This window comes from Leiobunum rupestre, chromosome 1 (genome assembly GCF_980474605.1).
Source record: "Leiobunum rupestre chromosome 1, qqLeiRupe1.1.hap1, whole genome shotgun sequence".
In the NCBI taxonomy this organism is placed as follows: Eukaryota; Metazoa; Arthropoda; class Arachnida; order Opiliones; family Sclerosomatidae; genus Leiobunum; species Leiobunum rupestre.
Window position 1 is genome coordinate 6,682,664 of NC_143384.1, and position 13,764 is coordinate 6,696,427.

Genomic DNA, 13,764 nt, shown 5'->3' on the forward strand with positions numbered 1-13,764 from the left:
GCGAAAAATTTATAAAAACTCGAAAAAATGATAAGACCGCGAAAAATTTATAAAAACTCGAAAAAATGATAAGACCGCGAAAAATTTATAAAAACTCGAAAAAATGATAAGACCGCGAAAAATTTATAAAAACTCGAAAAAATGATAAGACCGCGAAAAATTTATAAAAACTCGAAAAAATGATAAGACCGCGAAAAATTTATAAAAACTCGAAAAAATGATAAGACCGCGAAAAATTTATAAAAACTCGAAAAAATGATAAGACCGCGAAAAATTTATAAAAACTCGAAAAAATGATAAGACCGCGAAAAATTTATAAAAACTCGAAAAAATGATAAGACCGCGAAAAATTTATAAAAACTCGAAAAAATGATAAGACCGCGAAAAATTTATAAAAACTCGAAAAAATGATAAGACCGCGAAAAATTTATAAAAACTCGAAAAAATGATAAGACCGCGAAAAATTTATAAAAACTCGAAATGATAAGACCGCGAAAAATTTATAAAAACTCGAAATGATAAGACCGCGAAAAATTTATAAAAACTCGAAAAAATGATAAGACCGCGAAAAATTTATAAAAACTCGAAAAAATGATAAGACCGCGAAAAATTTATAAAAACTCGAAAAAATGATAAGACCGCGAAAAATTTATAAAAACTCGAAAAAATGATAAGACCGCGAAAAATTTATAAAAACTCGAAAAAATGATAAGACTGCATATAAAAGATAAGAACCAGACGCCCTAGGAGACGATCTTTTATTTTTTAGAACCTGTATTAGCAGATGGCGTCAGTGTCGCTAACCGACATATTAGCAGGGTCAAGGAGCATAGGAAGGGAGACGAAACAAAAGGACTGAACGCGCCAGCATCCTCGAGAGGTTACTAAAAGCTTCCACCGTGCTTCGACCAAACATTTAGAAAAAATGGCGGCCATTACGAAAGATGCAGCGGTTCCATTTTTCCTCACCGAGCGTGCGCTAAACTTGTCGCAAGGACACTGGAGCGTTCAGCTCTCTTGCTTCGTCCCTTCCTATCCTCCTTGCCAGGCCGTGGTATCGGCTCAAGGTTGGTAAAATTTAGACTAGAAAAGGCTGCCTCGAAAAGGCGGTTTTGGCTTATGCGTCGTCTTATTCTAGGTCTGTTACTCAGCCTTATATTGTAGTACATGACGTCACTGGTTCGGAAAATGCTAGCTTTCTCAAAGTTACAGGTGAAGTCACCTGGTTCGGCCAATAGCATTTTTTATTCGAACATGAGACTCCCTTGGTATCGGCTCAACGAAAACTTTCACCCAATTTAAAATAACAAACTACCCCGGAACTAGCAACCTTAATGCGGAAAATTTCACCCACCTTTATATGGCCAACTACCCCGGGACTAGGAACTAGGTAGCCTTTTCGCGGTCTTACCATTTTTTCCCAAACTTACCATTTTTTCGCGAACTCACCATTTTTTCGCGAACTTACCATTTTTTCGCGAACTTATCATTTTTTCGCGAACTTATCATTTTTTTCGCGAACTTATCAATTTTTCGCGAACTTATCAATTTTTCGCGAACTTATCATTTTTTCGCGAACTTATCATTTTTTTCGCGAACTTATCACTTTTTCGCGATTCCTATCATTTTTTTACGATTCCTATTATTTTTTAACGATTCCTATCATTTTTACGATCCCTATTATTTATTTGCGATTCCTATCATTTTTACAATCCCTATTATTTATTTGCGATTCCTATCATTTTTTTACGATCCCTATTATTTATTTGCGATTCCTATCATTTTTACAATCCCTATTATTTATTTGCGATTCCTATCATTTTTACGATCCCTATTATTTATTTGCGATTCCTATCATTTTTTTACGATCCCTATTATTTATTTGCGATTCCTATCATTTTTTTACGATCCCTATTATTTATTTGCGATTCCTATCATTTTTTTTACGATCCCTATTATTTATTTGCGATTCCTATCATTTTTTTACGATCCCTATTATTTATTTGCGATTATATTCCTTTTCTGCCGGTTTGGCGCTCCATAATCAAAAGCTTCGTTAAATTCTTTTCAACTTGGAATAAACATACTTTTACTTAATTTAGCTTTGTTTAAGTTAAAATTTCAGCGGATGGAAAGAGATTTCCATGGAAACGTCGATAACAGCTCATCGCAAGAAATGCGGTTTCTTAAAGCGAATTTAAAAAGCTTGAGTTTTAGCGACTGTCGTTAATAGGCAAATTCTTGAGTTCCGTGGCGAATTTCGAGTACGCAAAAAGACTGAGTGCTATATTTAGTATCCACAAATTAGAATTTATATATTCTGAACAATCGATGTTTAGACTGTAGCCATGGATTTATAACTAATTTCCGGTTTTCGCTGCGAAGATATAGACTCTTTTTCGGGGTATTTTCCTGGGCGCGTCCACGTTTGGTTTTCCCCCTTTCTGCCCCATCCTCCATTACGGGAACCCAAAGAGTGGATAATAGACACCTGCTGAGGCAGAGGCAATGGACGACGTGCGGGAGGCAAGTAATAGGGGTCAATTAAAGGCGCGAAAAAGAGTGTAAAGGACGCAAAAACGTTGTGCAGCTATATTCAATAAGCACGAACTAGAATTTATCTAGGCCCAACCTAAACCTGGGATTTGGTTTTATGTACATACCTGAAGCAGCCACTACCTATCCGCTTTCTCCGGAACGCAAAATTAAGTACATCTGTTATAATATGGCCGGCCGGAATAGCTGACGAATTGTTGGAGGCTATTCCGGCCGAAATTTTCCAAACCGAAAGTTTCGCCGGAATTGTCGTCCATTAGCAACCAGCTAATTCGGCCGACATTTTCCCGTAGTAAAAGTTTCGGCCGATTTATCCAGCCCAGTGAGGGCCGTCTAATCCGGCCGAAACTTTCCTTTTATAAAAAAATTACTAAACCTTAATTTTAATGGTAAATCGTGTATTATTCAGAATCATGGCTATTGAGAAAAAGAAGCAAACTTATCGAACCATTAACACTAACCATTTAACTGACTTTTTGCCAATTATTATATTTCGTTTTCACCTTGAAGAGTAGAGACACGAGGCGATAAATTCCCAACGAACTTTATCTCGAAATAATATTACTTTTCCGGTAATCCGGGAAAGACGAATAAAAGTTTTCGTTTGGATTACACTACACTCGTTTTGGAATCGTTCTGTTTCTAATAATGAGATAAATTCTTACTGAATATGAAATAAATTGTTTTCTAGTGGCCTCTGTAACCGCTTGAACTTGTTATTTCCGCCATCTTAGAAAATGGCGGCCAAAATTCAGTAAAAATTCAATATCTCCATCCTTGTCAACTTCGAGGCTAGGTCGAGATGAAAGAAAGCTGGGTTGTGACGTCAACGGACTCGATGCGGGAATCTTGGCCACCCGGGGAAAACGGAGGAAATTTGCCCAAAGTGGCGAAATTTCAGCGCCAAATCGGCGCTGTCCATTTCCCCGTTTCCAAGAATCCCGCGTCGACAACCGAGCCTACGCGTTACAATACAATGGACATTTTTTAGAGGATTATTTTTACATTGGAAAGTTTTTAAGATATTTCTATACATGTTTGGATTTTATTCTAAATTATACAATTTTAGTTCTGCACTTACATTTAATTATTTTTATTTATTTACGACGTTTGATTTAAACATTTTAATTAAATTACGTGGCGGTTTTTTAACAGTGGGTGGGCTAACAAGCGGACGTGGTTTAACTGAAAGTACAATTGCTAGATTGGTGTTAACAACTCCAGTATGTGCCCTTACAAGTAAGGCCCTAGAAGATTATTGTGACGTCACTGCAGCTACATCTGAACAACACGTCGAAGTTAGAGACTCTAGACAAGCACGTGACGTCAAACACTCGTCAAAACTTTATGGACGGTTAAGAGACCACTCGCCATTTAAGATAGAGTCTTCCCTGGTGTCTCTTGCTTCAGGTTTAATCGCAGATACTACAATAAATAGTGATTCAGCTTTAGAAGTAGATAGTGAATCCATAAAGCGCATGGTAGGAAGGACGTTTTTTGAAGTGAAGCTACAAAGAAATGACAAAGTAAAACCATTAGCAGCGATGAAAAATTCCGTTCGATTTGACGAAGACGAGGTAATTGTAAACCCACAGCAACTTTTTGGTAGAATTGCCAGTGCCTTACAACGCGGAGCAAATTTAGAGACATATCTTCAATTTGAGCTGTCACCAATCACCCCGGCACTCTTTGACGAAATTTCGTTTAAGAAAACCAACAAAGCTACTCTAGCCAACATACCAGAAGAAAATAGGTCATCAAACCAATCAAACTTGGATTTCAATCATTTAGTCGGAGATGGTGGGTTTCTACTTCACCGAGTAGTGTGGCCTCGTCCATGCACTTACGGTGAAGTTCTTTCCCTGCATTTAGAATTTGTTAAAACACATTATGGTGCTAATGCCACTTTAGTTTTTGGTGGATACAACGAAACTATAACGACAAAAGGTGAGGAGCAACGTAGGAGATATTCTAAAATTATGGCTACTGACATGAAAATAGAGGACAATATTCAAGTGTCGACCTCTCAAGACACATTCCCGAAAAATCCTCGAAACAAGCAGTCTTTTATTGAGAACTGGTTAATCAAGTTCCAGGAACACGGATTCACAGTAAAGCAAGCGAAAGAAGATGCCGATACCCTTATTGTTAACACTACAGTTGAATTAGCGCTTGAAGAAATTCACGAAAATATAGCGCTGGTCGGAGAAGACACTGACTTACTAGTTTTGCTAATTACGCTTTCGCGTCCCACGTTTAAAAGTAATATTTATTTCGTAAAGCCAAAACACGAAAACAAATCCGATAAAATTATTAAAATAAAAGAGGTTCAAGATACATTAGGTGATCTGACTCAGATTTTACCGTTCCTTCACGCTATGACTGGCTACGACACAACATCAGCACTTAACGACAAGGAAAGAAAAAGGCGTTTAATATTTTAAAGAAGAACGAAGAACTTCGACAAGCCGTAAAAATATTTTGCTTGCCTAGCTCAACCCATGACGAAGTATCTAGAGTCGGTGAAATGTTTTTGTTGAGACTTTATGGAGCAAATGAAACGGATACATTGGACGGACAACTGTTCCACGCACTTGCACCTCTCTTGGCGTTCTAGGGTTTGAAATGTTCTAATACAGGAACTACAGCCATGGAATTTACCCAAGCTAGGGATACAGTCTACACAGTAAAAGGCCTCTTCTATAAGCTCAAATTTTGAGCTAGCATCACTACCACCAAATAGCGCAGCTGCGAAACAAGACTCATACCGTGCGTGTCTTTCACCAAGTTCAAACTTGGCTAGGTAACGGTCTCAACGCAACAGATTGGGGTTGGAAACAGGTGGGTAGTGAACTTCGTTCCATCATAAACACTCTTGAACCGGCACCGGCCGAGACTCTTCAGATGATCTCTTGTAAATGAAAAGACGTCTGCGATTTGAAATGTGAATGCCGAAAGATTGGTCTAATCTGTTCCTCAATTTGTAGGCGATGCGAGGGAATATCTTGTAGCAATGAACGTAGAGATTTCGATACGGAACTTTTAGACGAGGATGCCGATGAATAGATATTTTTCATAATATCTATTAAAAATAGTTTGTGCTTGATATGTAGGTTTTATTTTATAACGTTTTCTAGAATCTTTACTAGACAATATGAAAGTAAATTGTTCCAAAAATATTTCTTAAATTAATAAAACCAAAGTTGATGGAGGAAACTATGTCAGTGTTTCAAGAATAAAAATTCTACCTAAGATATGCTTATAACGTCGATAATTTGTGAAATTGGTCTTAGCTTCCGGCTCAAATTACACACTTCCGGTGCATAATATGACTAAATACCTAAGAACATAAAAGATGCGACATATTCATGTAAATTGGATAAGCCATACGGAAGATATTAAATTTTCACTGCATTTTGGCCACCATTTTCCAAGATGGCGGAAATTCCACCAATGGGAGAACACCGGAGACCACACCACGTGAAAGAGCGCCCCAAAATCTATAAAGTAGAAAACTTTCAGATTTGTTTTAATTTGTTGCGGGTTCACCTAAATTTTGAGCTAACTTTCCTGTACTAATAAACGTGTTTTTGCTCGTATTGATAACGATCTGAAACCGGCAGCTATTTTGCTAACGGATAGTACGCAAGAACGTACCTGATCCAAAACTTCCGATTACGCAATCGCTCTACGACAGACTATCATTAAAGGGAGTACCTAGTAAATACAAAAATCGTCTGCTTAAACTCGTTTTTGGGTAACTAGCGCCAAGCACTACTAGCTTTGTTAAACCTGGTGGCAGACATGGAAAATTCGTTGATCCACCATAAACATGGAACTACGTACTCCCTTTAAAAACAATGTTCAGTGCGACTTATAGCTCTCACTATATTTATGTTTATTCAACTAGAAAACAATTAATTTATTTCATATTCAGTAAGAATTTATCTCATTATTCGTCTGTCCCGGATTACCTTAAGAGTAATATTATTCGAGATAAAGTTCGTTGGGAATTTATCGCCTCGTGTCTCTACTCTCCAAGGTGAAAACGAAATATAATAATTGGCAAAAAGTCAGTTAAATGGTTAGTATTAATGGTTCGATAAGTTTGCTTCTTTTTCTCAATAGCAATGATTCTGAATAATACACGATTTACCATTAAAATTAAGGTTTAGTAATTTTTTTATAAAAGGAAAGTTTCGGCCGGATTAGACGGCCCTCACTGGGCTGGATAAATCGGCTGAAACTTTTACTACGGGAAAATGTCGGCCGAATTAGCTGGTTGCTGATTGACGACAATTCCGGCCGAAACTTTCAGTTTGGAAAATTTCGTCCGGAATAGCCTACAACAATTCGTCAGCTATTCCGGCCGTTTTAGCCACATTTTAGTTAAAAGCTATTCCGGTCGAAAGTTTCAGGCGGAATAGTCTAGGTCATCTCTTATCTTTTACCCCACCTAGACGAAATATTTCGCGTTGGTCCTTTTACATTTGACTGGCGCTTTATCGGAGTTTCCAGCTGTGCGTGTGAAATTCTGTGGCCCTTGCTTTCCCGCCCTTTGGGCTCACGCCGGATTATCCGGTGCCAGCTATGCGGGGGGCGCTATGACCGAGTGTGCCCGTTGTCCAGCCTTTTGGAACCTTATCTTCCAACTATTATTCTCATTTGTGACGTAGGAGTCTGCTGTCGTTGCAATAGCATTAATCCTTATCCCCACGGCTGTGCGTGAAGTGCGCCATTCGGAGGTGCGACTGTCAGCAGTAGGGTTCTCTTGTTGCCCATGGCTGTCACCGGTCTGGGCTGTGAACGCCCCTTCGCCGGGCATTATGATGAAGCTATCGGTGATATACCATGATTCGATATCCCTGGTGCACCGAGTTTAACAATTATTTCATTTGATTTATTTGTGTTTTCTTTTATTATTTTAAGATAGAATACTGAATGTCACTATAGTAAAAATTTAAAATTCCCGCTCCCCGACATATGTCTTTGAAAAGTGAGTCCGACCTTCGCCATCTAGCGGCCCCCCCCCCTCTTTTCTAGAGTATTCGGGTTTTAGTTTTGATATGATTGTGGTCGAACACGCTTGTGTGATTTTGATGTTTAACGTAAAATAAAAGTGTTATTTCCTTTGTCTTCTTCACCCTATTCTTCCATTGGATCTCTCTTTACCTCAGAATTCAACGAAAGTACAATTTTACGTTCGCGGAATTTTATCTACCACAGGGTTATCAAATACTAACAGAATGGCTGCAGAAATAAGTCAAAAAGTGATCAGCGCAGAAGTAATTCTAACAAAATCTGTTGGCATATGTTAGAACTAACCATGACATTTTTCTTGACTAAAATAAAGTAATTTACATTCATTATTACCTGATGAGATAAATGAAACTGTTCACTGTAAGGTTTCTTAGGAATAGTTAAATTAACTTGGCCACTTACATTTTTGTAAGCTGTTCCCATTGAATTGATGATATTGATCTACTGTTCGTCTCAATTTTACAAATGTTTTTATGATTTCAACGAAAATAGTTAAACATATTATCCCCGATTCTTTACAAGAAAACCTCGCAGCAAGTTAGTTAGTAATATTATTTTGCCTAGAATAGTTTTGTGTCTAGTATAAGAGTGGTAATATTCTGGCACGTATAAGAAACAAATTGGACACAATCACATAACGCCAAATATAGCACCAAAATGTTTTAATAAGTAAAACTTCCAATCTATAAGAAACCTTGAATGTATATTACAACAGCTCTTACCAATTTAAAATGAGTCAAAATAATTTAAACGGACCTTACACGTTTAATAAACCAAAAACAGTCAACTGTTTTTATAAAAATGGCAGTTAATAAATCATTTTGAAAATGGTCGAAAAAAACGAGAAATATTCAAATATTTTTTCCTAACATCGAACTATATTATTAAACTTAAATTAAACATTATGATGATTGCAAAATTTGCGACGTTATATAAAAATAACCAAAAAACCAGACAGTTTGACGTTTTGCAATGGCACAAAGAATGGCACTGGGTTAAGGATATCGTTACGGTTTGTATAGTAACTATATAATCGACTCTTACTCTAACGAAGGACAAGGAGGTAATATACTGAGATAAAAAAGAACCTTTCAAAAGTCAATTGACGATCCATTAAGTTAACGAGATACATCGTTGAAGAACCAAATGGGGGATTTAGTACGCGCAACTACAGTGTGCCAAATGTAAGAATATCATTTTCTTACTGCCAAAATTTTAAAGTTATTGTTATTTCCACCTATAACATAAGACGATTAGGTATATTTTAATAAAAATTCCGGAAGTTGAAAAGTATTGATGGAAAAGAAATAAAACTTATCAAACTAACGTTACATGTTTTTAGATGGTACAACGCAACTCCAGACAATTTAAAGGTTAACCGTCATAATCTACTTCTCTTTTTGGATCTTATTAAGGTTATCGTTTTGGTAATGATCGTTTAATAACTAGGATGTACCGTTAGAAAAGGTTAATCTTACTTTTAACACGCGGTAGCTCGTTCTAGAGGAATTTTTTGATTCACAACATCATTTTAAAAAGGTTATGAGATATTTGGTTTTGAAATGCTCTTTCTTATATTGTGGTACACTGATTGCCTTCTTGCCCAAAGAATATAATACGTAAACTGGAAGATCTCTTTCATAAGTTTTCTAAAACACACGAAGAAATAATAATAAGAAGAAATAGATAGGTAAGTAAAGTGTGCCACAACTTGGTTAAAACGATGTGGATTATGACTTATTTATTGCTTTTTACGTTATTACCAGTATTTAGATTTTTTGGGAATTTTGAACGTAACGATGAAATAATAATACTGGTGTTCACAGTTTACTTGTCCTATGCTACTTCATTTAATACAGGCGTTAATGAATAGAAAAAGAAACACGACGGAAACCGGCGTATGAATGACGTCAGTCTTACGTCACTCTTTAGTCCAAATGACGTAATCATTAAATTAACAGTGGTTAGTCACTTTCCTTTCTCGCACGCTTAATAATGGATTTACAATATAATTTCCCTGTTTTAATAGTAAAGGCAAAAAGTCGGTAGCTATTCCACTCCGTCAATTTTCCTCCGTAGCCTCGACACCGATATTAATTTAGTTTAATATCACGGACACATACAAAAACCTTTTTACAACATTTTCAAATTCACGCTTAAACATTTGCCAATATATTATTGTCCATCTTTGTCCTGTTAACACAAAAAACAGCGTCGTCTCTTAATACTTAATCCATCGTAGAGTTCCAATTTTGTTCAGCGAATATTATCAAATGAATTAATGGTTGAAACACAAAATAAAACAGTAGGCAGTACAAAATGTTTTCTATTTCGTTTTGTCATTGCTTTTAGTGGACGATATTCAAACGGAAAGGACTGTCTCCTAGTGCGCTCGAACTGAAATGGTTCAAATATTTCAGGACAATAAATTCATTCATTACATCATGGATTTATTCTTATATACACATGAATAACCTCAGTAGCACCATGACACTATCGCCATTTCATAGTAGAAATAAAACCACGTGTACTAGGACTCCAATTGGTCCTAGAATATAGCCAATGATAACTCGCTCTAATTGGGTCCAGAGAGCGCTGAGAAGATGCCGCAAGTAAACCCATTCCTCGTTGACTATTCTGCGGCCAACTATAGAGTGGCATTTACAGGGTTATAAAAATCTATGTACGATTGACATTCATGGGTGTATATGAATAAATTCATGCTTAGATCAAGTTATTTAATTTAAAATACGATCTATTGCTCGTCAATTAGACGTCGTACCTTGCAATGAAAACTGGGGATTAAAACACACTCGGGTGGGTTAGGAAAATGAAGGGTGGGTATTGCGAGTTTTTTAGGTCAAGTTGCACTACAGGTTGGGTGATTTTTAAACTACAGACTTTTTAATTTTTCTAACCTAGGGTACGTTCACTAACCCTCATGAATCTGAGAAAAAAAAACCTATGGTTTTATAATTTCAACCGATGAGCGTTTTCTTCATAATGACGTCGTCAGTGTTTTTTTAAAATGGCGTTAATTTTTCTCCGGGTCAGAAAATTGAAGATTGAGAAAACTACTTTATTTAACTTTAAAGGAACTTGTAAATGATGAAGTAACAAATTAAAATACTGTAGATTTTAGAGGCAGTCAAACGTCTTTAAAAAACAAAAAACAAAACCGGGCTCTAAAATTGCTACAATGGTAGATTTAAAGGCTTTAAAAAGTCACTTTATGACTGGGGCCTAGGGTGGTGCCTTGGGTATTAGCTTAAATGATTATAAAAAAAATCCTTCGCTACAATAAGCAATGTGCAGATGAACTTCTCCCGCCAAAAATATAGTAGTTTTACGTCAGTAGCGACGTCAGTCATCGGAAAAACCGACTTCGGTAGAGCAATCGATGACCATCTGGACGTCAAAACCGAAAACGCGAAAAAGCGTACACTAGGAAACCGGTGTCATCGCTGAGAGTTATTGAACGTACCCATTCAGAGAGATGTGAGTTCAACAAGTAAGTTTTTACACATTTTATATGTACTCTGCTTGAACATATTCAAAATTAAAAAATTAAAAATATAGAGGAATCGACTTAAGCTGATCTATGCAGTTGAACTCAGTAGGGTTATTTTGAACCACGGGTTAGTATTTTCTAACGGGCGTGGGTAACATCAATTTACAATGTTCGGGTACTCACTCTCCGCAAGGCAAAACATTGGCACCGGACTTTGCTTGTCTGTACAAATCTATCACTCTCGACTTTTCGATTTCCACACCCCAGATACAACCTACGAACCCTTTCTGATATCGATCGTTAGTCATTAGTATGTGATCTGGTACGCCACCTGCAACGAGACAATTTAATTTCTTAGAGTTTTATTTTTCAGGGTTAACTAATTTAAATCAAGGGACTTTTACTAAATAAATCACACAATATACTTCAATGGAGAAATACAAATGCAAAAAATACGTTCTAAACTAATTGCAATACAAATCAAATCTCGACAAACTAAAATATATAATAGTAAATAATTTTAATTTCGATATCATTTAATTTTAGATTACATAACCGATAAAAGATAAATATAGGTTAACTGTTTTAATCAATTCAATGAAATAAAACACGATTAAAATCCAAAGAATCGATTGCACCCTAATTTTCATTGTATTTTTTTTTATAAACAGTAATGGGCATTTTTGTTTAACAGCGGTTCACGCGTTTTTGAGCGGCGAAATATTCGCTTCTCGCTTTTCATACTTTTACGAAAGGAAACATTTTCGCTCCTCACTTGTCCCTCTTTATTGAGCACAAAAAATGGCGCTCTTCTTAATTTTCTTTCGCGCTGTTTTAAAAGTTATTTTACCAGCCGATTTCATCAAAATTAACCAAAATCACTCAAAATGAAAGAAGCGCTGTTTTAAAGCTAGAAATTTATTTTCCAGATTTCTTTTATAAACTATTAATTATCTAATTTAACCCAAAAACTTCTGAATTTTAACCAGTCATCCTAATAATGTGCACTTACCGATATAAATATCACCCTCGGCGTTTAGCGTTTGTAAAATGCCGACAGATTTTCCGTAATCAAAACTGCCATCAAGTTCCATTTTTCCTTGAGTACCCGTTCTTGAAGAAAGCAAAAACCAATTAGATTTTGGTGTTTATCGTTATTAAATACAAAACTAAGATAAAATAAATACCTTTGAATAATGACGTTATGACTTTTTCCATCGTCCACCCTAGCTGACGACTTAATTTTAGCAGGACCACTTCCCAATTGGAAGCTAATAGGAAAAGCGAGATTTTATTAAAACTATGGAAATACAATGGAAAGAAATTGACTTTTTAAATTATATTCTAACCTAAATTCCAAGAAGCCATGGACGACGGCGAGAGCCATAAAATCTGAATCTTGAAGCTCCACTGTATCTTTTTGTCCGTGGAAAAACAGTAAACCGTTTGGCTGATTGGTCATAAAGGACATTCGAATCGTTTCCGGATCAAAATTCGAACTGTGAGGTAGAAGACTTCTTTCCAAACCAATATATCCATCTCCTCTTAAACTCGCTACTTTGTCAAATTTTGTTACTGTAAAAATAATTAAATCCCCATTTGTTTCATATTTTTTCACGATTGGTCAATGCAGATAGAACGTCAACCAAGTAACTATCAGTAAATCTAATGCCCTTTTGCCAGCCCCAAAGATCAGTGTTTATTTAACTCTAGTTTAAGCTGAGTAAGCCTAAGTTCAGGGAAGCGTAAATTTCCAAAAGGTAAGAAGCCCGAGATACGGCTAGAGCCAAGTTGGCGTTAATAAAGCTTAAGTCCATTGGCCCGCTAAGGAGTTAATCTGCCACAGGCTAGGGTGCTGGTTAAAATACGTCAGCGTAATAAACCAGAAAAGGAGGACATTGTGACAGTGGCGTAGACAAGTTTTCCGTGTCTAACTCCTCCCCTTGGATGTAACTTTGGCTGTACTAAAATTTATCGCCTTCAATGTTGTCACACACTCAACTTAATAGTCGCCTACATTACAATTTCTTAACGAACAACAAGCATTAAAGAGCTTTGAAGAAAAAATAACGGGTGGAATACTTACCGTCATCGCAGTTCTTTCCTTTGAAGCCCAATGGACATTTGCATTTGTATCCTTCTCCGTCGCTATAACAAGTGGCTCCATTTTTACACGGCAGCGTCACGTCACATAGATTAAATTCATTTTCACAGTTTTTACCTGCAAGGTTAAAATATTTTTTAAATGTTATTAAATTATTTCAAATATTGTAAAGATTAAGGGTTTTCCCGGGTTAGTTTACAATATAATTTAAAACCTTAAGTCAAAATATGTCAGCTCAAATGCTTTAATTATTTAACGTAAGTAAACCTGTTTGTACGCTTTCATTTCCTATTTTAATCATTTAATTAAGCATTAAATTATCATTAAGACATATCCGTAATTAAATGAAAGAGTCGGCCAAGCTGGTATCAGAATATTAGTCGTCTGGGCCAACTTATCCCTAGTCTGCTTGACGACAGATCGGTTCTACGGCTGCAAAAACCTTTATGTGACCAGTCCGAAGTCGACTTGAGCTTCTCCCCAATAATTTCACCTCAAGCGTAAATGTTCTCTATCCCAAAATGTATAATTATGGCCTCTGCGGTTTTGTTTC

The 13,764-nt window shown here is 36.3% G+C and overlaps 1 protein-coding gene across 27 annotated transcripts in view; it reads right to left on the reverse strand.

Moving 5' to 3' along the window:
- Window positions 1–8,277: 8,277 nt before the first annotated feature.
- trol (terribly reduced optic lobes) overlaps window positions 8,278–13,764 on the reverse strand; it is a 261,569-nt gene continuing 256,082 nt past the window's right edge. For 26 of the 27 annotated variants that reach the window (XM_090174540.1, XM_090174575.1, XM_090174582.1 and 23 more), the window contains 6 exons: window positions 13,194–13,328; window positions 12,457–12,682; window positions 12,295–12,378; window positions 12,120–12,220; window positions 11,291–11,438; window positions 8,278–9,993 (listed from right to left, as the gene is read on the reverse strand). In XM_090174540.1, the coding sequence (XP_090030666.1) occupies window positions 9,945–9,993; window positions 11,291–11,438; window positions 12,120–12,220; window positions 12,295–12,378; window positions 12,457–12,682; window positions 13,194–13,328 (743 nt within the window). In that variant the 3' untranslated portion in view covers window positions 8,278–9,944. The remainder of the gene's footprint in view (window positions 9,994–11,290; window positions 11,439–12,119; window positions 12,221–12,294; window positions 12,379–12,456; window positions 12,683–13,193; window positions 13,329–13,764) is intronic. The other variant, XM_090174765.1, reaches the window with a different exon arrangement.